General features: G+C 36.3%; 2 protein-coding genes across 3 annotated transcripts; both read right to left on the reverse strand.

Moving 5' to 3' along the window:
• Positions 1–785: 785 nt before the first annotated feature.
• On the reverse strand, positions 786–25817 carry LOC149081055 (DNA excision repair protein ERCC-8-like). 2 transcript variants are annotated; one of them, XM_089237820.1, is made up of 5 exons: positions 25735–25817; positions 9054–9229; positions 5261–5362; positions 4928–5127; positions 786–3591 (listed from the first exon to the last, which is right to left on the reverse strand). In XM_089237820.1, exons 2-5 carry the CDS (start codon positions 9221–9223, stop codon positions 2909–2911), a joined length of 1155 nt encoding a protein of 384 aa, XP_089093946.1. In that variant the 5' UTR covers positions 9224–9229; positions 25735–25817; the 3' UTR covers positions 786–2908. The 2 variants fall into 2 exon arrangements, with proteins under 2 accessions (XP_089093946.1, XP_089093947.1); XM_089237821.1 differs by lacking the exons at positions 9054–9229; positions 25735–25817 and adding an exon at positions 5524–5654 and having other exon boundaries at positions 792–3591.
• On the reverse strand, positions 23280–25741 carry Hat1 (histone acetyltransferase 1). Its single transcript, XM_089237819.1, has one exon. The coding sequence runs from the start codon at positions 25553–25555 to the stop codon at positions 24344–24346; it is 1212 nt and encodes a 403-aa protein (XP_089093945.1). The 5' UTR covers positions 25556–25741; the 3' UTR covers positions 23280–24343.
• Positions 25818–26288: the final 471 nt, after the last annotated feature.

Genomic DNA, 26288 nt, shown 5'->3' on the forward strand with positions numbered 1-26288 from the left:
CCGAATTTTACCCATGATTGTAAAAAAAAATCCCTACTTTAGGAAAAAAATTATTTCCCAAGAATTTACCCCAAAAAAAAAACTGCTGCTTCATAAGCATTGTGTAAATTGTCGCCATTTTGTAAAATCACAAAAAATATTTCATTTTTTGGGGAGAAAACACAAAATTTGGCAATCAGCACGCGTCAATCTGGCCTTTCGAAATCCAAAACTGACACGATCTCATGTATCTGCTTTATCCATAGGTCCCGTTTCGCCCCCCCCCCCCCAGATTTTTTGGTTTGCCAGAATTTAATTTTTGAGAGGAAAATTTAACTCAAAGACGCAGGTTGGCCATAATTCACGATGCATGATGTCACGGTTCTTGCAACAGGAAAATATCCCTAAAATTTCCCTTTTACTAATGAAAAATCCCTAAAGTGTTTTAAAAGATCCCTTTTACATTTATTTTCATATGGAATTTGGATCCATGCAAAAACCACCAAAATTCTCATTCTCCAAAGTTGGTAGCTATGTTATAGTGCTACTTTGCAGGAAAAATATTTTTTCTTCTTTCCCCCAGAAGAAAAAAAAAGTGAACCCCCCCCCCCCTTGAGAAAATCATGTGTACGCCTATGCCTTCCTCTCCTACACAAGGATTAAAGTCCTGCAACCAGATAACTTTCAACCCCTTCAATGTTTTCTTCATTTTGGCTCCTCTGAATTCTATCATCATTCATTTGAAGCCTTATTTTTATAGTGAGAATTGAGACAGATTTTCAAAAAAAAAAAAAATTGGCAGTAATCGGTCAATAATACCTTTTTCTTTATTAGCACTGATACAATGTTCATCAAAAATCAGTTTTTACTGATTATAAATTAAAGTTTCAGAATTCTGGAATTTTCCCTCTTGTAATATGACAATAACTAGGGGCTCAGATTTTTATGACCTAAAAAAACGTGAATATATGGCCTTACACAATTTGAAAAATATGACCTTAAAAAATTTTCCCCCTATTTCATCCCTTCTTTTTCAATTATTGCTTCTTGCGTTATTAAGTTGAAAAAATAAAAATATGAAATACATCAATTTACCTTTTTAATTGAAATTCTCTCACCAGATTCAAATGAAAACCGCACCTACCTTATGCACAATAACTGTTTTTGGGTAAGTTCTGAAATCGCACAGAATTGTATGAGACGCAGTTTCATATGTTTAAAAAAATCCCAATTGTTTAGTTTCATCTAAGAAATATTAGGAAACTACTTTGCAAAGGTTTTTTTTTTTGAAAATTTGATAAAATATGGAGCAATATGTGAGAATGCCGAAAATGTGTATGTTCTTTCCCCAACTGATACCTGATAGTCCTAACTGTCTGTGCGTACATGTAGTGTTGAATATTTGTACAGTTGTAGGCAGGGCCGCAACTATGGGAAATTGGGGAAGAGTGGTAACCCTGGACCAGGAAGGGTGCAAAATTTGTTTTTTTTTTCATTCAAAATTACGAGGGAAGGGCGACAAAATGGGTATCTACTTGCCCAGGTGACAGTAGCAATTTTTGTTTGTGGTTGCAGCCATGGTTGTAGAACCTGTTGAGACTTTTCAATGGGGAGATTGATTCGCATATGCGCCTGAAGCCGGAAAACGACCGAAAACCAATTTCAGCTAGCCACCACTACGATTCTAACCCAGGTCCTTATGATGTGAATCCCTCAAGATGTTGACATGACTGCACTGTGGCTACAACCGGCGTTAAAAATATTCTTCCCAAAGTCCTGGAAAATTTTCTAACTTACTCTGAACGTCAACTTCAGGCAGTGCCGGAATCGAAGACAGGGAGAGGGGTTACCACCAAACTTAAAGGAGTGACAATTTTTTTTTTGGGGGGGGGATTAATTAGAAAAAAGAAATTCTATTGGAAAACATAATGCAAAAACCATATTATAGAGCTTTCAAGTTTTATAGTCACAGGGATCTGTGGCAAAACCAAGTCTGCCCCTTCTGACAGAAATCCCTGTGTTTAGCCATGACAAAAATGCATTGAAGATTTCCAGTGTCCAAAGGAATAACATCTTTTGCAAGTGCTTGGCGTGATATTCCAAAACAGAGCAAAAGGCTCCTCCAAGAACAAACAGTGGCCACTGAGAATGCAAAAGTTTTCCCCCAACCCCCGAAAAAATGAGACAAGAATTCATTGTAAGTGTATGTTACATCTCTGAAGAAAGGCCTACAGATTAAAATTTTTGGTGATAAAAAATTACCTAAGCATATGACCAATAGCTCGAAAATACCCAAAATATGACTTGTCATTAAAAAATATGACTGTCATAAAAATCTGAGCCCTAACCATAATCAATCAAAGATGCTAAGTCAGTCCCCCCCGAATCTACTACTTTTCTCACACTTTGTCCTCAGACGGGCCCAAGTAAGTGGGTGAGTGAGTGAATAAATCAATCGAAATGAGTAACCATATGTGAGTGTATTATATGGAACATCCACTGCTAACATTTCACGGATATGCAATTCGACAAAGGAAAAATTCACCACCACACAATTCATTTACATGACAATTCAAAGTGAGTGAGTGATTGATCAAGTGAGTCGGGTAATTTGTGAGTAACTGGAGAGGAAATGAGTGTGTTGATCAACAAGTCACTCATGCGACTACTCATTCAATTGGTAACTCACCTGCTCATACAGTCACTCACTTGGGTCACTTCATAACATCACTCACAAACAGTCATTCACTCAATTGATCGGGGTGAAATGTCAGGGGCAAGCATTCAGAAGCAAAACGTCCTGGGGACGAAATGTTGGATGCCAATTTTCCAGACCCTGTTAATTTTATACTCGTATTTATACAAGCAATACCACCATGTAACAATATCAATCAATGATACAAGCAAAATGACGAGGTGAATAATAATTTCAATCTGACCAATTCTCATCAGCTAAAGAATCTGTTCTCTCGTATCCTCCCATCAAGTTCTCTCGCTCCCTGTCCGCAGACCAAAGCAGAATTTTATGATCGCTCCCACCTGAGTACAGTTCTTGCAAGAAGCTGCGATACGCAACGCATCGAACAATTCCGAAATGACCAAGAAGAGCATTGACTCTGTTGCCCGTGAATAGTTCAAATACTGTTGCTTTACCTTTGGATGGTACAAACGCGACTGGGATGTCAGCGTCGTAACATATGTCCATCTGCATGCTTGACTGGAAATCATTATGGAGACTACCAAAGTTGACAAGAGTGTTTTTCCCACTCGCGACGTCCCATAGCCTCAAGCAATTGTCGATGCCGAAAGACAAGAGGAACAGACCATCTGGAGTAAAACAAATGCTATTGATCAAACCATTGTGAGCGGTGATGAGATCTCTTTTACCACTAGCAGCTTCGCCATTATGTTGGTCCATAGCATGCAAAAACGACTTGGCCGATCTCACATCCCAGAACAGAATCTTACTATCTGATCCACACGTGGCCAGTAGATTTGGAGCATTAGGTGACCACTGAAGATATTTAACCTTCCCTTGGTGGCCATGAAGCTGGTGACACCTAGAGCCAGAGGTGAGGTCAACTAATACCACATGGGGATGGTCCATGGCAACTGAAATGAAAGAAAAAATATTTACATTATTTTAGTGCTGAGATATAGTGTTCTGTGATATAGCGTTCAATGTTTTTGCACACTGCAGACCAATGAAAGTGGTTGAACATTTTTGTGCAATGGTAGAAATCAGAAGTAATTTAGAGACAAAAATAAAACTGAAAGAAATAATTTGCAGAATGGCAAAAAATACGCAGGAGAAAAATTAAACGGTAGAAGTAATTTGTGGATCTGCAAAAAAAAAGTAAATAAGAGAGATGATTTGCAGACCCAAAAAAAATTAAGAGAAATTATTTGTGGACAGGCAAAAATATAAACAGCAGAAAAATTAAATGGTAGAAATGTTTTGCAGACCAGCAAATAGCCACTGTGGTGGTCATAGTGACGGACTCGCATCGCAGGGACCCGTGTTCAAGCCCCACCGTCGCCACAGTGGTGGTCGGCGGAAGTTGGTTTTCTGTGGTTCCCAACTCCAAGGCACAAATGCGAGCCAATCTCCAATTAAAAAATTTCTCGTCACAGAGAGCAAACAGGCCTACAAACAGTATAAATATTCAGTCATTATACTTCACTTCTGAAATATAAGTGGCACTGAAAAATCAGACACAACACTAGATACGCACTCAGACTGTTGGGTACTTACACTTCCGGCACAACTCACTAGGTAGTAAATTGCCACATGGCAATAGACCTTAGTTGTACTCAGTTTGGGAAAAAAAAACCAGCAAATTATAAATTAATAAATAGGAGTAAAAATGAACAGTAGGACATAATTTACATACCAGCAAAAAGTAAATAAATAGGAGAAAAATAATAAGTAATCTGAGGACCCACAAAGAATAACTAAATAGGAGAAGTGATTTGCAGACAAAAAAAAAATGAAATAATTTGCAAACTGGCAAAAAACAAACAGGAGAAAAACTGAATCAGACGTATTTTGCAAACTAGTGAAAAATAAATGGGAAAAATAATTGTTGCAGATTGCTGACAACTAAGACAGAAATAAAAACATACATAGATACAGTATATGATTTACAATTAAATCTAAAATTATGTAATGGCTATATGAATCGGGCAAAGTGTTTTGTGGACCGGTAGGAAATTTTCCCATGGACCAGCACTGGTTGAAGAACACCCATATAAAGACTATCCAAAGTGCTTTGAGGTTGGGCGAGAAATTCAAAATGGGTGCTGAAGACTTAAAAAGTTTTATCATTCCTGCAACTTGATGTGATTCTTTTGTGCTCATATACTTCTGTGATAGGCTGAGTTTAAGATTCCACTTAACAGCCAAAAATAAAAATAGAGTTAATATCAAAAAAGACTTTTCACTCACCAGCAATTTGATTGCACATTTTCGGTGACATATGATGACAGTTGATTTTTGTTTCCATTTTGATGGTGTCTGCAGGTTTCATTGTGACTGAATCCCATACCTTCAAGTTCCCATCCATTCCACTGGACGTAAACATTCCCGTGTCGTATGGGTACCACTGGACTTTCTCAACGCTGAAGGAATGAGCGTGCCTGCTGTGCCTGAAATTAATGTAAGAGTTGAACTTGATTTTTCTTTGAGATACAATATTTTCCTAATAAAAATGTCAAAAAAAAAGCTATTCTACGCTGTATATTTTTCATCTTTAAATTTCGAATTTGAGAAAAAGGTTACCTGTCTATTTTACAAACAGCTTTAATTGTGTAGTTCCCAGGATCAGCAGAATTATACAAATCATGAATCGCTAATCCACCTTTACTGCTTCCCGACAACATGCTATAAAATCAAGGAAAAATATTCACATGATAAATGCCTAAAAATCAAAAATGCATTTGAAGATAAAAGAACAAAGTTATCATCATTATTCGCAAGAAGGCGACAACATTTTAAAGATGTAAATATAATTTTCATAATTATGAAGAGGATTAAAGTCAGACCTTGGTATAATGTCTATCAATTTTAGGGAAGGTGCAGATTGAGTTGCGTGCAGCATTCACAGCAGGGCAGCACTCTGTTTTGCAGTCAACTGAAATCATGTCCTACGTATATGATTCTTCATATTTGGTAGGTGCTTCTTTTCAAAAATAAATGGTCATGAGATGGGATTCACATTCTGGTATGAAATATTGTTCAATATCAACATTATCAACATAAATATGGTATTGTCAATTATTTTTGGAATTTTATTTTTTCTGAATTTTTATTAAATACCGTATTGGAATTGTTATTTCATTAGTTCTAAATTTTCATTCATTATGGGATTACTTTCCATCTGACCACTTGCTTATATCTTTTTGAAGGAGAGAGTGGCGGGTTATGTGCTGGTTAGGAGGAGGATTATTTTCCATAAATTTCGTAATTTTCATTGATTATAATTTTTATTAATCCTGTGATTCATTCTAAATTTTGAGTTTTCACAAATTCTAAATTTCATTAATTTCCATAAATAATGAAATTGCATTAATTTATGAAAAAAATCCATCCTAAGTTTTTATTAATTTATGTAAATCCACCTTTTTTTTGTTAATTACAAAATATATTTTTTTTTACTCCTGATATTTCATCAATCAAGGAAAAATTGATGAGAAAATCTGAATTTTCAGTAGTTTTGGAATTACAGTTGATTTCCATTTTAACAAATACCGTTATAGCAAAAATCTCGTTTCAACAAAAACTTTTCTATAATCTCCCCAGATAAGTAAATAATAAAAATCTGGAGTTCCTTTATAGCGAAATTTCATTATAACAAAGTGATTTTTCTGGTCTCTTGGAGTTTTTTTATAATGGGATTCAACTTTATTCATTAATTTCAAATCATCATCAATTCTAATTTTCGTTATTTTTTTGTTTCACGTTTTTAATATTTTCAGCATTCCCGTACTTTCTATTTCAATTAATGTTATGTCTTCATTTTATTGTGGACTTTCCTCATCGATATATAATATCTAGGCTTGAAGAGGGAGCCTCCAAAAGGAAAAGGTTCCAGGCCACATAAATCACTTACTTCCAAAAATGCTTGTCCACACTGGGGTCACCGTCCAAAGCTCACGAATGAACTGTGTTCCAATATGTGAATCCCCTCACTATGTGTGTGTGTGGGGGGAGGGGGAGTGTTGACATCACCGCGATCAGGTCTGGTCTACTCAAAAATTCTGCATGTGGCTCAATAATTTGTGTGCCTCTCCTCAATGTTGCCCTGCCTAAATAGGACAGACAAAAAAAAAGGGGGACAGTAAAAAGACTGTCCTGAATGCTGTTCTTTTTTCGCTAAAAACATTTATTGGCGGCTTGAGGATGAAGTCTAACTATCCCCCCCCCCTCTCCTTTTCATTAAAAATACCCTCTGTTATCTTCCCCATATTTAAAGAACCTGTATTTGCTTATGCCTGGCTATAATGCCAGTTTTTAGAAGTTCCCATCGGCATAATTACATAGCTGTCGAGTCTCCAGTGTTTCTGAGAGGCTTCTGAATTTCTATTCTTTTTTTCCTAACTTCATGGGTGAAGATGCAGGATGGGGCAACATCGAAGATGTGAGCGAGTAATCTAATATACAATCGGCCTCCTTTATTCGCAGTTTTTTTCCTTTATTGAAAATTTTTTCTTGACAACACTCAGCAATCGTCATTCACGTGTTTCGTTTACAAAATTTGAATTGTGCTTGTTTAGGATGGATAGTTCTTCTAGTGCTACTGATAATGCTTCGAAAAGGTAAATAAAAGTGAAAACTTGACAAGAAAAATTAGATATATTGACTTTACTTGGCAAAAGTAAGTCAATACCTGCTGTCGTCTGCCATTACGGAATCAACGCATCTACGGTGAATGAGATATATATGAAGAAAAGAAATCTGAAATTTGTGTAGCTGTAGCTGCATCCGTGGCAGTCGAAACTTTGCAGCGCTTATGGGATCCATGTGTTTCTCGTACAGAAAATGCTGTTTCTTGTGGGTACAATACTGCTACAAAAAGGTATTCCAATTGATTATAATATTATAACAGAAAAAGCAAAAAAATTTATCTTCTATAAAGAATGGGGTGGTGAAACGTCTATTTTATCTGAATTTTATGCAAGTAAAGGTTGGTCTCATAGGTTTAAGAAACGATTCGGATCACGCAATGTAAAAATCACTGGCGATCAAGCCTCTGCCAACCAGGAGGCAACTAGAAAATTTCCAAAGACTTTGTAGAAAATTATTGAAGAGAAGGGTTATGCACCTCAGTAGGTGATTAACGCTGACGAAACTACACTATTTTGGAAGAAAATGCCACAAAGAAGTTAAGCAAGAAAAGAAAAGCGAGCTCCTGGTTTTTAGGCAAGTAGAGATAGACTCACTATGTTGTTTTCCACAAATGTGTATGGATACATGATAAAGCTCACAGTCACTTTCAAATCTACGAATCCGTGAGCATTGAAAGGATAAGTCAAAGCTCCCAGTATTTTGGACAAACAATAAAAAGGCTTGGACTATGAAAACACTTTTCCTATATTGGTTTAAACAGTATTTCGTTCCGGAAGTCAGAAGATACCTTGAGAATGAATACATGCTATTCAAAGTTCTTTTGATGCTGGATTGACCGAGGAGGAATTAATGCAGCTGAAACTAAAGCGGCACCAGATGAAGAAGATCAAGATAAAGAAGTAGAAGACAAGTTCACCACAAATAACATAGCAGAAGGGCTTCGCAAGCTCAAATCAGCAATAGATCATTTTCATAACACAGATCCCTCTATTTCACATTCTTCACATGTAGAAAAATTAGTAGAGGAAGCCTTGTCAACATACTCCAACATACTTGATGATATGAAGAAAAGAAACGGCAAACAGAAAAATCACAACGTTCTTTCAGAAAACATCACCAACAATCACTGCACCCTCTTTTACATTCCTTTCTACCTCTGCGTCACCCTGCTCTTTCTCATGGTGTTCAATAAACGAGATATACACGGAAAAAAACTATGGTTTTGGTTATTCAAGGATTTCCGTATTCACGGTCACCCCCGGAACGTAACCCCCGCGAATACAAGGGGCCGACTGTACATTCGATCGAATGTAACTAATAGGCTCTATTGGTTGTTTTCAAGTTTTATAAAAGAACTTCTATCAAACTTTATATTGTAATCCCAGCCTTAGTCAAATATTTTTATAAAAGTCAGAGCAAGTATTTTTCATTAAGAAAAGACACAAGAGAGACGTGAGGTAACCTGTGGAGTCGGAGGTGCTGTGGGTGTTCCAGTACCCATGGAAATATGCAGAGTTCATCGAAGAACCCCCAGAATTGATTCAGAAATCAGAGTTTCCTACATGAAACTCAAGAAGAGCAACCATACGTTCGAAACGCTTCCAATGCCCTTGGAAATAACATTGTACTAAATACACCTTTAATGTCTAGGCCTATAAACAGATAAAAAAAATTGCTTCCATGGCACCTCTACAGACAAAAAAAAATATTTTTGACAGATACTTACTATCTTTGTTCTACCTTATCAATGTCGATAGTATTCACTCCTGCAGTGTGCACACTCTGAACATCATGCTTGCACATTTGCTGGTTCAATATGCGTCTACTCGTTTCAGTGAAAGAGAAAGATAGCGGTGTCAGGTTCCCAAGCTGACGGTCTTCCAGGAAACTCAGCATGTTAGACTATAGGCATAAGCAAATGCATATAATTATATTTTCAGTAAATACTTTACCCAAATATTTGAATTCATTAATTAACTCTCTAGTGCACAGGTGAGAAAATTTTCCTCATGGGTACACGCTGGTTGGGTCTCACTGACCATACTGATAAAATATTTATGTTGGCTCTTCACAGAGGAAAACACACAGCACCTATTTTCTAAACGTTTATTACGTGCGCAAAAAATACAAGATGATTACAGACATAAAAAATGTGGCCTTTCCCGCCAACTTCTCGCAAACTCACTGTTATCAAAACTAATCTCATCTTTATAATACTATTTTATTTATTCCACTGTGTGCCGCGACTCCATCTACTGATAATAAAATGAATTATAACTAAAAATCTTACATTTATACTTTCTTTTTTTAGTATTTTGATGCATTTATTATGTTATTATTTTAGTTATAATATGAACTTAAAGTAAATGTAGTCTGCCCTCTGTATTTGCATATTTCATAATCACGGTTTTTTTCCAGTTTTGCGGGAAAACACTGTTCCTGCATTTTTTTTTTCTGGTATTGGAACAAGCCCTCTAAGCTTCTCTAGCATTTCTGGAATTTCTCTGAAAGACAAAAGGAAAGTGAAAACTTTACGAGGAAAATTGACTGCATAGAAAAATAAAGTGTTGATTACTGCTGTTGTACATCATTAAGGCGTCAATGAATCTACCACTCAATTACAAATATATAGTATATAACAGTTGGTTGTTCCCTACATGTCTTATAACACAACGTATCATCCAGCCACTCGATCAGGATATGACACATTTTTTTAAGACTCATTTTATACATTACTCAATTTTGATGATTTTACATCCCACCAAAGAATATTAAACGTCTCAAGTTCAGTGCAATTCAATAAATGAATTAAACCATCGCTAATGTTACTAGTGTCACTGCTGTAGCCATGGGAGCTATAAATATGGAAACCGTCAATTCATGTTGGAAAAAATGTTAACTTCAATTTGTGCCCGAGAACTCTTCCATATATATAAAATCAATTGAAAAGATTATGAAAGACATTGTCAAGTTAGGTTGATTGAGAAGACTGCTTCTGAAACTAAAGTTGTATCCCCATGAAGAAGATCAAGATGAATAATTGGGAGGCAATTGTTTACTATGAGCAACATAGTGAATCTTTAAATCATCAATGGATTATTACCATGACGTAGAAATAACACATGGTAGCACAAATTCTCCACATGTAGAAAACTTAGTAAAACAGCAGTCGGAGACATTATGTACTTTCAGAAATCATCGCAGAGAATCACTCCCCAATATTTCTTTCTACCTTCAGAGGCACTCTACTCTTTTCATATTATATGCCTACGAAGCAAAATTTTATGGTTTTGGTTATTCACAGATTTCAATATTCACAGGAACCCTTGGAACGTAGCCCCAGCGAATACAGAGGGCCAACTGCAATTAATCATTGCTGTACTATTTTATAGTAAATTTCAAATTGACAATTCTGGATTACTCATAACATCATGCAAGGGGGGTCATTTGATAAGTAAGGTAAATCTCTATAAGATAGCAACACAATTGCTTTAAAACTGTTGCAACTGTAAGTATCACTCTTCAAAACCTGATACAACAAGTTTGATTACAAAGAGCTTTACGGTTTATTTTTTGGTGCTATTTTAAGTTGAGACAGTTGCAGTTACTTTGAAAATGGATGATTATAAGTGCCTTGCAGCTGAATTGCAATAAGTTCGCTGGGACTCTGCACCATCATTAAAGGCCATTTATTTCTGGATGAACAAATTTAAACGGGCCGTATCATCCATCGAAGAAGAGCATCCTGGGTGCCCGGTTTAGGCCACCATTCTGGAAACCACTGAAAAAATTGATGGTACCATCAGTGAAGATCAAAGAGGAAAGATGCATGAGAGAGCTGATGTTCTGGACATCTCAACAGAACGGGTTCACAATATTCTCCATAAGAAATTAGAAATGAAAAAGCTTTGTTTTCAAGATGAGTGCCGAGACTGGTCACCATTTATCAAAAGTGAACGCAAAAGAAAATGCATCAGTATTAACTCATAACCCTAGAGACTTCCACCGTCAAGTTTGGCCATGGGTGAACCATACAGATTCGATGCTGTACACAAGTCAAAGCAGTGGATGGATTATGGTGAAACGGCACCAAAAGGCAAAGGTTGTTTTGTTTACTAAAAAAGTGATGGCCACACCTTTTTAGGATTCTCCAGGGATTGTCTATATAGACTGACTCCAGAAGGGTCAGAAATCAAGCCAAGGGAATTAGAGAACATTATGCCATATTTCTGGTAAAATTTGAAAGAACAGCTGCAGATGAAATGGCCAAGATTGACACATGAAAAAGCTCTATCACACCAAACGAATGTCCCACCTCATAGATCCACCATTGCAATGGCCAAATTGCATGAATTAAGTTTTGTACCAATCTCTCATCCACCGAATTCAACCGATTTGGCCCCACATGAATTTTTCCTGTTCCAAACTTGAAAGTTTGGCTTGGTGGGAAAAAAATGAAGTCAAATGAAGAGGCCATTTCAGTTGTAAATGACTACTTTTAATACTAGAATGGCCAGAGCAGTCATTGTGACTGTTTTTGATTTCGAAAACACTATAATTGTGGGAGTACTTAACGCATACACTCAATTTTTTGTGACTTTTCATTATTTTAGTATTTGTCTCTGTGTACAAAAATTTGATAACTCCAAAACAAAATCTTCAAGGTTTTCAATGTTTATACCTAGAATGGCCAAGATGTTGGCCATTTTGACTGCCATGTGTAAATTGTACATGCTTTATCCTTCCTTGCCCAGGCTGTAAATGTATACTTTTGCTTTACGGTTTATTCCCTATCATTTTGCTGATGACACACGCAACATATACCCACAAGTAACATACCAATATGACAAAATAAATGAAATTACATTATTTGTTTCATCATGTTACCAGCCAATCTAAGAAATCTATTCGCAGGGGCACAGAAAAATTTATGTATCCACAATCAAAATACTATTTATTACTTATCTATAGTTTCTGTTATCAAAGTTCAGGAAACTTTTTCCTGATCGTTCACCAGGGTTTAAGCTACGGTCGTATTTTTCGAAAAATGTGAACGAAAATCTTAGAATGCGAAAAAAGTAGTAGCCTTTTTCGCAAAAATGCGTACAGGAGGTACGAAATGAGAAGACATCCAACCGTCAATCATCAGAATTATAGCATTTTGCTAAAGCTTTTTCCCTCATTTTCGCTTTTTTGTAAAAGGAATTTTTTACCTAGCTTAAACCCTGTCATTCACCTGGAAAGCTCGGTTTTTATTTTAGTTTGAAGTTTCATAACTTTTCATGTGCCACCATCTGCTTTGAAAGCTTCCTAGGAAACAGAGGTTCATTCACAGTGTCTAAAAATGGCTCTTAGAAGATAGATGCATAAGAACAACAATGATACTTTATCAGTACTATATGATGATTCAGACAATAAATCTGAGATTTATGATGCAAACTCTGACAATAAATATCATGATTTTTCTGCTATATCTGCCCGAAAAATAAAGTGACAGGTCTGAATCAAATACTGATGAAAAGAGACAAAGATGAAAATTTTTTTAATTGTGAACTCTTTATAAATTAATTTGTAGCATGAAATTTTAATAGTGCCCTAGTTTTTCTCCAACTGTGCAAATTTAAGGTGACATAATAATACATGTTATCCATAGCATGCGCGAACTTAATATAGTGTAAATAAAAAATAACTCTTTCACCATAAAAATGGAGCAATGTGAGGATGAAGTGAAATGTTTATTTTTTTTTAATGCTAAATCTTGTCAACAGAGTTGTCCTTTATATTTTCATATTTGAGGTTGGGGAATCATTTTATAGACACTTTGTATGCTTCAGGAAAAAAGACAATATCAAAAAATAAAATAGAATTTTTCCAACAAAAAAAAAAAGTGAACACCATTTTTTACCTTACTTATCAAATAACCCACGTACAAAAGCAGAAACCCAATGATAAAAACAATATAATCATTTTTTTTTTAATGTACATGAAATAAACCTTACAATATGAAAATATAAACATTCAGGACTTATTTTTACAGTCAATTTAAAACAACCATTTCAATTAACATTGGAAATAAAATGTTGATTGACTGCATGGGTTGGGTCTCATAGACCCAGATAAAATCTTTCAACAGTTCCCAAAAAAAAAAGTAATCACTGTGCCCAATGTTAGTGCAGTGGATAAGCAAGTTCAAACTGGAAATTAGTGAGAACATCGAGAAAATTGTTCTTAACACCTGGTCGATAAATGAGAGAAATACATGTGCATAGGTCTCACAGACCCAACCTGTGCCCTCGAGAGTTAATATGATAGCTGCTTATTTTTCAAAGAGAAATAGAACGAATGATTGAACATCATCACATTTAAGGCATTACCTGTTTCCCATATCTTCATACGAGATTATGTTCTATATCAAAAGGTTTCACAAGTCACTGAAGCATCTCTCCCGTTCCATATTTGATATTTTGAAGCAATCAAATGGGGGGGATCTCATTAGAGAACATATTGGAAACTGAAAAATATATTAAATTTACCAGATGTTACCCTTACATGTCTTAAATCCCAGGGACCCTCACAACATCATCATTGGCCCAAGGCAAAGAGATGCTCTGGATCCCCAACCACTCTAATTTAGAATCTGGTAGCTGCCGGAAATTAAACCCTTCCATTTATACATTTTCGTCTCATCATCTTGGCCTACTATGCAGCTAGGCTCCCGAGCCTTGCTGGGAATTCCAAATTTATTTCTTAAATTAAAAAAATATTCTCCAAGCACATATCCATAATGATACGAGCTATTTTGTTACATCAGCATCATTTGCATACCATGAGAACAGCTGCTGTGTGGTCATGTTGGCATCATGCTGGACTCTCACCATGGGTATCCAAGGTTTGAACCTTGTTGGCGGCACAGTGGTAGTTAGTTGACGTTTGTGTGTGTGTGTGTATATGTTTTCTGCGGCTTTACTACTTTGAGGTGCAAATGCGAGATGGTCCTTCATTTGAAAAAATCTCTCCACAGAGAGCAGGCAGACCTTCAACACACAATACTAACATGACATAAAAATTCAAGAGCATTTGACATCTTCATTTTAAAATATGGAAAACAGGCGTGTGACCAATTTGTTAGAAATTCTGCAGAGGGATGTGTACAAGGTGCACGTGCAGTTAAGCAGTAGTATAACATCAGACGATAATGAAACCAAAAGCTATTTAAGTCTATTCCAGATGGTTATGGAAAAGTATATTAGCTCCCAGAGTGAAATTTTAACCTAGACCCAGGAACTTTTCTCATAAGTTTGAGGCACTGGGCAAGCATGAATTTTTGGGCCTCCTTATGTATAGTCTTCTTTGAGGCAGAGGTGTACACAGGGAAAAGGACAAGTGGACTGTGTCTGAAATACAATCAATTTCAAGTCCTTGAAAATTTGTGGGCCTGGTTTGGCCATGAGAGAAACAGGCCCTGCTTATATCTATGGTTTTTATACAGGGTCATATAACCAACAGGTCTCCTCCTTTTAACCAGATCAGTGTCCACTGTCTCAATGAAGAGAGATAAGCAGGTGGTTGAAGAAGACCTGAGCCATGTTTGAAAATGTGTGTGTGTATGTGTTGTGAATGTAATGCAAAGTTTGTTTCTGTGTAATGCTTGCTATAGTGCCGATATGAAATTTTCTAACTATGAATAAGTGTAATGATCGATGAAGAATTTGTACCGTTGTAGGCCTATTGCTTTCTGTGGTGAGATTTCTCAACGGGAAGATCAGCTCATGCCTCGAAGTTGAGAAACGAACAGAAAACCACCTTCAGCTGATCACAAACTCTTCTAACACAGATATTCAATAGATTTTTTTCATGGATAAACATAGTTTCACTTTATTTACTCATTTATGATTTTTATGAGTGGCAAAGCCCAATTTAATCTGGTTGCATTAATTTACATAACACCATGTGTTGGGTGAGAGCAAATGGATAAAAACTAGGGAAGTTCGCTGAACTATTGAAGAACTAAACGGTAACATCAGGAATACAATCAACAGTATCAAGGAAAAAGATTTGACATAAATGTCAACATGAACCTGCTCGCCCTAGCTCAAAAGATAATTGCAGTAGACTCTCGATAATCCGGCCTTGCGCTAGTCTGGCCCGCCTAGTGTTCTGGTGTTTTTTATTCGAGCATAGAAAAAGAAAGCATGTCAGTGCAGGTCTTTGCGCAGAAGTTCATATCATTTAAATGGATTTTTTAAACTAACTTCCAGTGATTCTGCGATTTTAATAATCCAGCATATGGTACACTGGTCTTTATATATCCAGATTAGCAAGAGTCTACTGTACTTTTAGTTTACAATATAACCCCCCTTCAGACCATTTCAAATGTATCGCTTTAAATAGGCCTATTATTTTTTAACCTCAGGGAGCATAGCCCTAACTTAATATATTATGTGTGTGTTATTGTTGAAGTCCGGGCTAAACTCTCTGAAGTTAAAAAATATATATCTACAGTGAGAACAAAACAACCTCCCACCCACCCACTTGTAATAGGTCTGAAAGGGGTAACACAAAAGTTTTCGTGTGAGTGAGGCAGACATATATTTCTTTTCATGTACAACTTTTACTTCAACTCTATAAAGTTCAAAATAGCCGAAGACAGCCCTGATAGGGAGTATAGGCATGTTTTGGATTTGTGAAGGGTGAGAAAGGAAATGATCTCGTCAGCAGGGTTGTCTTAAGACTATCATGAGCCCCCAGGCCAAGTGGTTTTTCGGAGGCCCAACCTGGTAAATCCTAGAAAATTTCAACCAGATCTCATTTTTGTAAGGCCTCTCTTCTCTTGAGGTGCCCGGGTGGGCCCATGCGTTAAGACGGCACTGCTTGTCAGAGGCAGAAACCTAAAAACAAGTCTAGGTCTCACAGAAAGGTGAAAAGAAAAAGAGATTAGTCAAAACTTGGACGAGTCTATTTTGAGTGGGGGGGGGGGGGAAATAGTTGTAAAAGAGTTAAGCAGGGTCCACACCCACAGTACCTACTACATCACTCAAAAACTGGTTTTCAATGTGTGGCGGAGGTGATTAAATGATTTCGCCCTCTAAAACCAGTTTTTGCGAAGCAGAGTGGTGTAGTGCTGCAGGTGTGGAATTGGTTCAACTTGACTGTTGGGCAGCATTCCAATCTAAATATCAAGATGACTCCATCAGCAAAGCACATTGTTTTCAGTCACCCATGCACATCACCTCTAAAGATAATTGATATAACACAAAAATAACAAGAAAACCAAATGGATTACTAATAAAATTTTGTATCTCAGAGTGTACACAGGATGATTGGCTTCAATGGGAGGGCTAGCGATAATGATGTCAGTACATATGTTTACGGATCTAAATGTTCAGTAAAAGTCTGTTATAATGAGTATGGCTTATAACAAGAATCTCCCTATTATGAGTGATTGTTAAAAAGAGTTAATATTAAAAATAAATATCCACTTATATAAGCGAGTTATTTATGAATGAAAATCAGAACACGTTCACTATAACGACAACGGAAATTCTCGAAAAGCATGTTTTTTCTCTGCCTTTAAGATTTATACATAAAATGAACTTGAAAAAAAAAGTGGAATTTTTGAAATCTCTTTACATTATTCATTGGTGTTTATAAACGAGCCATCATTACTTCCCCATAGGTAAGACGATAATATGCTTTATCTTATCATCTTGTTACCTATATAGGAGGTTGAAAAAAAAGTCACTTTATATATCTGTAGGTGCGTTGGTTAGGCAGGTGGTGCACGAACCTGTGGTTCTGACATCATTATTGAAAATTCTTTTTGACCTTTCTTGAGAATTCTTTCTTGACCTTTTGGAAAATTCTTCCAAAACTGGACAGAGGGCAAAACAGGTCTTAATCATTTTCCTGTCTTAAATGTTATTGGACACTTTTATAGTGCAATGAATACTCCAATTACAAAAACTGCTGCATTCCCCAAAGTGAAAAATTTTGTTATATGATCAATGTAATGAACGCATAAGTAGTTGACCCTGGATTACGGTTACCAGACATCCTCCTTTTTGATGTCATTTAAAGTGTCCTCCTACATTTTAGAAAATTTGTCTTTTTTTCCTCCTTTTGAAGTTTCCAGAATTATTTTTCATTTCTTGAGGAATTTTTCACTCTGAAACATATACCTTGTTCCCCCCCCCCCCCCCGCCCATTTTTACACTTTGAGCAATCAGTGCCAAAGAACCCAAGTTGCCCCCCAAAAAGCACTCAATGCTGATTCTCATGGTGAAATTGCTTCTGGCAAAAAAAGTAGCACTCCCGAAATAAAAAATAACCTTCCAAGGGTAGAGAAAGAAAACAAACCTCTTGCCTTCTTCCAGACAAAGTTATGAAACTGACCACACTGTGAAAAAGCTATCGTGAAAAACGTTGTAAGCAGAAAAACGCTTTAAACGAGAAGTCTTAATGAGCATTAGTAAAAGTTAGGACCACGAAAATAAGTCATACTAAGCAGGGAAATTATAATAAAAGGAATCCACTGTAGTTTCTCCCCCCCCCCCCCACATTTATGTTTCTACAGTGCAAAAAACTAAAACTCATTCATAACGAGAAGGCTGTTGCAATTTTCTCTCTGATTGTGAACTGCCATTATAATAAGACTTTTACTGTATTTGCTTAGTCAACTCCCCTACATTGATGCTGAAAGACAATGACCCTTCCCCGATGCAATTGTAGGATATCCTTCAATGAATTTGATGATGGTTTTAAATTTTCAAGATTGTTTCTTTCCTTTAAAGTCGGTGTAACAAAGATGTAAGTTATTTCTCTTAGCAAATAAAACAGAACTTGACAAATCGAAAAACAAAATTTAGGTACCTAGTTAGAGGTCTACATTTTTTAGGAGTACAGCACTTTTTTTCAGAGGAAAACTGTTCAAAATATACTTTCCAGTGATACAATGACTTACATCAGTAGTTCAATGTTGAGGAAGGATTGGAAAGTAAATTTACGTATATTTTCTTCATTCTTTCTTATCTATTTCTCTTTTTAGATCCAACTCTGTCTTTTACTTTATGAATGCTATATGTTTCAGTCTTCCATCGGATGATGTGTGAATGAACTAGTCCGAGTCACAGTGTGGGTCTGCTCTCCCCTACTTCTTGGAATGATAGGGGCTCATACATTTCTTTTAAATAAAGCCGTTGAGATTCGTCTTGGGCAGCAGCATTCTTTGTCTTATTAATGATTTCTAAATACCTCTCGCAAATGCTAAAATTTCATTCTCATTGGAATGATTTCCTTCATTACAATTCTGATGGCATAGTCAATATATTAAACCATATAATCAGCCATTTTTTCCCTTAAAAACTTAGTGGGTTCAAAAAAAATTGGTAATGCGCTCAACAACAAAATGCTTCCAACATTCATTTTGTTTTACATATCCACGTTTATTAGTGAGCTATAAATAATATTGATAAGTGAGTCAATACAGTATGTTATTAGTTTGCCCTAGTGAGTGGGATTGGAGCATTTTATAAATATACACGTATCTAATCTTACATCCCCAAATCCAACAGATTCTACCATTATAATTGTCACCTCTTTAATTCGCAAGCCCATTTTTAGATTTTACATCATTAGAATCAAACTTCGGGCTGTGTCAACTCCACAGGTTTACAATGTTTCTAAGCAGCTTTTCAGAAGCGTGAAATAACAAAAACGAGTAAAGTGAGACCTCATTAAGCAAGGGATACCTGTACACGTGCCAGATGCTGTCATTGAGTGTCTTACTGAGTTCCATACAGGACAATGTGGACAGAGTAATCGGCTGTTATCCAGGGTACATTTCATGTATGCATACGAGACTCCAAAAGCTGTGACAACACAGTCGCAACTGATTTATTCATCGCTGTGTGTGTGCATATATATATAACATTAAATTCTGAATACATTACCTTTTTTTTTTTTATGTTATAGATACATGTAAAATAGCATGTCCTGACTGATTCATCATCGCCAAGCCAAAGCCGCTGAGGTTATAAACATGAAATTTGGTCAATAGTTTTATTTCATAACATAAACTCATTAAAAAGGGGTTTTTGAAATTCGACCCCCGAGGGAGTCATAAGGAGGTTCAAAAGTTACATTGAGAAATCGCACAAGGGCAAAACGGTTGAAGCTACAAATATGAAGTTTGATCAGTAGTTCCATTTCATGATGCAAAGACTCACTATAAAGAAGGGTTTTTCAAAATTCCACCCTTAAAAGGATCACAAGGTGGGTTTAAAGGTTAGATAGAGGCATCATGCCAAACCGAAACCGCCGAATTGAAAAGTATGAAACTGGTCAGTATTTTTATTTTGTAATGTAAGGACTATGAATGAAAAGGGGTTATTCGAAATTCAAACCCTAACAAAAAAGTTCAAAGGTTATATTGAGCAATCAACGCCGAGCCAAAATACCTGAAACTATGAATATGAAATGTATTCCGTTTTTTTATTTTATGGTGTGAGCTCATCAAGTAGGGAATTTTCAAATTTCAACCCCCTAGGTGTTGGGGGGGAGAGAGTCATGAAGCAGTTCAAAGATCATATGGAGCAATCATGGTATTGAGCTGAAACCGCTCTGAAGCTATAAATATGAAATTTGTTCAGTATTATTTTCGTAATGTAGACACACCCCATTAAGACAATTTCTGAAAACTCAACCCCCAAGGGGATGATGATAGCTTCAAATACTATATGGGTGAATCATCTGCGAGTAATTTTCAGATTACCAAATCCATGTAAGCAAAGCCGCTCATAACATCTAGGAAGTCCACTAAATATTACAATTTTGCATGTGCTTGTGATCAAAATATGTGAATTAATGATCGAATAAATATCCACCAAATAATGCTAAAAACAACTTTAATCAAGAAAAATAGCATTACAAGAGAATACATCGCATGCAAATATAGAGAATACAAAAGTTTCGCAAAACAATAAATTCATATAAAAGTTACAAAAAAAAACAACACTTTTTCAAAGAGTGAAACTGTGATCAGCAGTAGTGTAAAGTACTTCACACACAACCTGTTTTAAAAACACCAGAATTTATCAAATAATTAATTCTATTCATAAGATATTTGCTGTTTAACGAAAAGGAAAAAAAAGCTCCCAAATCCAAAAATATCAGTAAATACTCAGAATTAATATAAGAAATATTAATGCTGATAACAAACCCTGTTCAATATCTCACAAGATCACAATATATTTTCATAATCGATAATTCAGAGAGATAATTAAGCAACATTTATAAACTCGCCAGCTGTTTGATTTTAGTGAGTTAGGAAACAGGGATTATGAGATCCCAACGTGAATAACGGCGAAAACATTCATTTCAAATGTGTCCCTATCTTGTTTTACGGAAGCTTTCTCATATATATTTATTTCCTCCCGCTGGATTTAACTCCCCTTAGAGCAGCATTTCTCAACTGGTGCTCAGTGGGCACTTCCCAGGAGTTCTGCTGCCACTTAAAGGGGGAAAAAAATTTAGAAAATATGATCAATTTTTAAAAAAAGAGGTCCATAGGTCAACAGAAATTTAATACTAAAAAGTGTTCTGAGAGTCAAAAAAGGTTGAGAAGCGCTGCTTTAGAGAATTGTTGAAATAACATTAACGAAAACACTGGAATCTGTCGCAATGTACAACTTACTAATGTGCAACGCCCTAACATACTCGCTTCATAAAATTTTAAAAATGCCAGAGACAAAACCTAACATTATTTTTCACAAACCCTAGAATACTAACTCTATGTCTCAGACACGTAGTCGGTAATATAGGTAGCATGCAATTATTTTAGTATTCTAGGGTTAAAGAATCTACAAATACTTTATAAATGCAATGCCATCTTGCAATTTGACACTGATGTTTTTCCAATACATAGTCTCAGAAAATTCAAGCGTCGAACTGCAAGGAACCACTGCACTTCCCATGCTAGATCTATTCATATACAGTGACACCTTGATATAACGATACTCTGCAGACCATAGAAAAAATATTTTTGTAGAGGGATTATATCGTTGCACAGAGAAGCAGCAGGTTAACATTATAAAACACATTTCCAAACAGACTTGAAAAAACATAGTTGTAAAGGGATTTATCGCTATATCAAGTATCGTTGTAGCCAGGTTTCACTATATATGTTTTGCGTAAATTTGATTAAGATTTTTCTACTTCTATTACATTTTAGATCATGCTCAAATTTTTAATTTGGCTCATTTTCTGTATACCAACATGAAAAATTCAAATTTACGGCGCACATATCCGAAGATCTGAACGTCATTGGTAGAAAAAAAAAAGATACCTTTCGTTACTACTAAGATTCAGTATGGTGAAAGGCTGTGATGAAGAAAAAGAAAAGGCCATGTATTTAATTACCGAATTAGAATAATCCTTTTTTTCATTGGAGACTTTTTCCCTGCCATTAGGTTTGCTATTTTCTTCCTATAGGCGGCGATTACTTTGAACCACATTATAGCCACTAGATGACCCTGCTATTACAAGCCTTTTTATTTAATACGGGTGGTTTGAATAGTCATTATGGTCATCATCTGAAGGCGACACCATTTTCCCTTGTCTGTATAGTTGTTTATAAAACCCCAAAGCAGAATGTTTTGCATTGCTCTATAGTGAGTCCTCAGCTGACTGGAAACGTTCTGCAATAAAAATCACGATATTGTTTTCTAAACTTTTCTTTGATAGATTGTTCTGCAACATGTCACAGATTTCGGAATATTCTGTTTTGGAGACATAGTTAGTTTTTCATGTTTTCAGTTTCATTTAAAGCTTAATTACAAAGGAAGAATTTACTAGCCATTCACTTGTTGTTTTACTTGCTGCTACTAAAGTTGCTCTGTGTAATAACATTACCACATAAACTCACTGCTTGCTCAGCTAGTGTGAGTAAAGTTGAAAGATGGGCTACTTTTCTCGCTACTCGTTGGTGTTTTTGTTTTATATTTTTATCCCAGATGCCATATGGGTGTGGCTATTTTTTTCCCCCTAACTTTGGCTCACAACAAAAGAAAAAAGATGACAATACGCAAAAGGAACGGGGAATAAAACGAGTTGCTCACTCATCTAGTGGGCGATTTTACTATATAGTCCTGTGTAATTGAAATCTTCTGCACTAGTTGAAACCGGTTCACTTGCCAGCTACTTTACTTACCGGAAGATGCCTAGTAAACTTGCCCAATTTAACTGAGCCTTTAATTTCAACACAATTTATTTTTTTATATTCATTCATTCAGCTGTCAGTGGTTCTCGTGGTGGGCGTTATAGTGGACTGGCGATATTGATGTATACCTGTTCTATGTTTTTGAGGGTTCTTTGCTAAACTATATGGGGGGAACAGCAGATGACAAAAGTTTCAGAACCACTAAGCTACATCATAATTTGACATGAAAATAATTCTGCATTAAAAAAATAATAAGTTCAATACATAGGCTTATATTTTGAGTTAATGGCCAACATCAAACGTGAGTCCTCTGTGATTACATGCTATACATGTTACATTACCTCATTAGTCTATATAAACTAATGGTAGTGAAAACTATGATATTTCCCAAACTTTTTGTTCCATCGCCCCCCTTCAAAAATTTTTCCTTTTCATCACTCCTATTTCACAGGATCTTGTACTACTACATTCAGAGCTTCCATTACCCTCCAGAGCACAATATCGCCCACTTTGGGAAACACTGGTCTATATGCATTATATTTAATAGAATTCATTTGGTTTCAGAACAGTGGTTCTCACAGTGAGCTTCCTGCAGCTACTTGGGGCACCACCAGCCATTGTCAGGAGCACCACTAAGAGCTGTTCTTATTAATGTGTGCCTATTCCAGGAATCCACAGATGCACTAGAATAACAGGAGACCCCCAAAGCAGAATGTGCCAAAATCTGTGACATACGTCGCAGAACAATTAGGAAGAATTTTAAGAAAAAGTGCAAAAAACACTATTACATGTATGGGGATAACAATGCAAAGCAGAATGTTTTGCATTGTTCTGCAACAAGCCCTCAACTGACTGGAAATGTTCTGCAGTATAAGTTCCCATAATAGTGTTTTCTTAAAATTCTTCCAGATTGTTTTGCAGTAGAATTGATTGTTCTGCGACGTACGTTGCAGATTTCGGCATATTCTGCTTTGGGGATCATAGCCTCATCTATATCATTTTGAGCAAAAAACTGAGGATTTAGTGTTTCATTGCCAAAGAAACATGATTGGATTATAAGTAGCTTCAACTCAACTAGCATAAAAACAACCTAATTGATTCAAATAATTAAAAATTTTAATTCTTTGGAAACCCATAATTTTGCGATACATTGCCAACAGCTGATTTGACAATAAATATGTGGTGGGCATAATTGTAATTTCTTCTCACTGTTTTCAGCTTTAAAGCAACTCAAAATGTAACAAACATGACTAAGAACACTGTTTTTATATCTTTTATTAACCCTCAAATACTAACTAGAATAAAAACTGCATGTTAACTGCCTATGTGTCAACGTTTCTAATATGTAGAGTTAGTATTTTAGGGTTAAAAAACAGTTGCTGGTTTTATGTAAGTGGTTGTTGGGTTAATCAGAATAGCGCTGATTAACTATACAGTAACCACACAGAAATTTACAATGAACATATATGAGTAGGCATTCCAGGTGATTAAACGCAAGAACAGTGTTAGTTAAGCATACAAATTGTGAGTAGTACCGATATTTTGAGGGCATTACTGAATAAATGGTACAACCGTATCAGCATTTAAAACATGGGATTACTTATACATTTTTAAGAAATTTTTTTCAATGCAATTTTGATTGTGTACACTGGGGAGAGTTTTAAAATTTTATAAGAACAATTTTTCTTAGAAATGCATTCCACCAACATCCATACTGATATTTTTTTTCCTTCAACATAACAGAAAACTTCAATATTGCTATGCGAAATGTTTTCTTTTAGGGGCCGCACCATTGAATGTTCTTATATCAATGCAAGCCTTTCTATAACTTTCTTATAATCTTCTTCCAGTTCTTTGTAAGAGTGTTCTAACTGTTCAATCCTTTGTTCCGCTGGCAACTTTGTTGCTGCGAGCTCCTCTGCAGTGAGAGAATTTTTTATCTTTTCCATGTCCAGCTTCTGCCTCTGAAATGGGGCATTCAACCTCTGCTTTACCAGCAACCGATAATCTCGATATTCTTTCTTATTAGCCGTATTTGTTATCCTCAACCTCAAAATTTCATAAACTCTTCTGGACTGCCTTTTACACAACTTGAATCTTTCTTGCGCTTCTTTGTACATCTCAGCACTGAAACCTTTCAACAACAAATCCCTGCCAAAACTCTTAAGTTCCATGCAGTTCTTACAGTCAACGTAATCTCTGAGACGAATGAACTCTTCGGACGGATCCTCAACTGTTATATCAAGAACATCAGAATCACATATATACCAATCATACATGCTCTGCAGAAACTCCGCGCCTAGACCTCGTTTCTGAAAAGGAGGCAGGACCAGCATTTGGCTGATTCTCGGCCTAACCTTCGCCGGAAAGGCATAATACCGGTAAACGGTCGCATATCCAACAAAATAATAACGTGGATCACCATTCTCAACGGCCCGCTGGTAGATCTGGAAATACTCCCACTTATCATCATCGTCATCGATGAAAGAAGCAGCATCTATGAACCACAGGACGAAGGTCTGCATCCGATTGTGGTACTCCCTGAACCCTGGTACACTGATGTCGCTGCGGTACACCTCATAACTGTGGTCATCATCCTCGATCCGGAAGGACTTAATCATCTTACCGAAGGGCCTGAACGTCCCTTCCTTGTCCAGGGACGCAGCGAACTCATCGATATTCGTGGGGAGGGGCAGCTCCAGCTTCTCTGTGATGATCTTGTGCACGTCATCCGGCCCGATGTCATCCTTCTTGTGCTTGTTGAACATGTTCTTGTAGGACATGGTGAAGTAGGGCAGTAGGCGGGAAGCCGTATAGTAGATGCCAACTTTCAAGCCGGTGTAGCCGAATATCAACTCGCTGTTGCCAAATATCTGGTGGCTGTACTCCGGATAGAAATCCAGGGATTCGTCTTCGAGGTCTTCCCTCCTTCTAACGAGCTTGAAAGCGATTACGTTGTTAGCGTTCTCGACGTATGCGTCGAGTCCTCCGAGGCTCGAAGAAATTCCCGCCATAATTCACAGAGCGACCAAAATTAATTGAAAACAATGCAACAGCTAGATTTTCTCGCTCAAGGAAAAACACACACACACAGAGCTGAGAAATTTCAATACTCTCAAAGAAATTCACAATTAAAACAGGACAAACAAAGACAAAAATATATAGAGCAGCCAAGAAATTGGGTATTACATACTGCGAAATATTTTCAAGTAGACATTTACAACGCTCGCTCGCTGTTGTCTGCTGCCCGCCAAGTTGAGAACATCTGGTGAGAGGAACAACTGGATGGACAAGCGCCTTTTTCCCCAAAAAAAAGATATATAAAACAATTTTTTTTTTCAAATTCTCAATGTGAAGCTATTTAAATTTTTATTTTCATAATAAAATTAGCTAAATTTAAAATTATCAAATGCGTAGCTCACAAAATATGATTACTAATAACTGGCCATAAATTTGAAACATGGGAAGGTCATATGACCCGTACTTAATGGGACTTTTCCGTATTTTCACGAAATATTTTGCCATCTTAACGTTTTAGTAAACATTTCTAATTCTTTCCCAAACATTCGCCGAAGCCTAAGTAACTTTTGATTCTTTTATTCAAAGTAGTGCTTCGTTTTGCACCATTTATCAATTTCTCGGTGGTTTATTTTACAAATGACAGTTTTTCCTGCCTTTGGCATTATTTTGGTGGCAATTGGCTATTTTTCATATTTTTTGTCGAGAAATTATGGTCAGCCTGAAGTT

The sequence above is a fragment of the Pholcus phalangioides genome, unplaced genomic scaffold, assembly GCF_987345545.1.
Source record: "Pholcus phalangioides strain wild (caught in Gottingen) unplaced genomic scaffold, Ppha-v1.0 ptg000010l_1, whole genome shotgun sequence".
In the NCBI taxonomy this organism is placed as follows: Eukaryota; Metazoa; Arthropoda; class Arachnida; order Araneae; family Pholcidae; genus Pholcus; species Pholcus phalangioides.

Bases quoted from the DNA above. Each gene is read 5' to 3' on its own strand.
- Hat1 (XM_089237819.1), bottom strand. From the start codon at position 25,555: ATGGCGGGAATTTCTTCGAGCCTCGGAGGACTCGACGCATACGTCGAG.
- LOC149081055 (XM_089237820.1), bottom strand. From the start codon at position 9,223: ATGCTGAGTTTCCTGGAAGACCGTCAGCTTGGGAACCTGACACCGCTA. The intron at 5,128-5,260 runs GTAACCTTTTTC...CATTAATTTCAG, and splicing joins GCTGTTTGTAAAATAGACAG to GCACAGCAGGCACGCTCATT. The intron at 3,592-4,927 runs GTGAGTGAAAAG...CTTTCATTTCAG, and splicing joins AATGTGCAATCAAATTGCTG to TTGCCATGGACCATCCCCAT.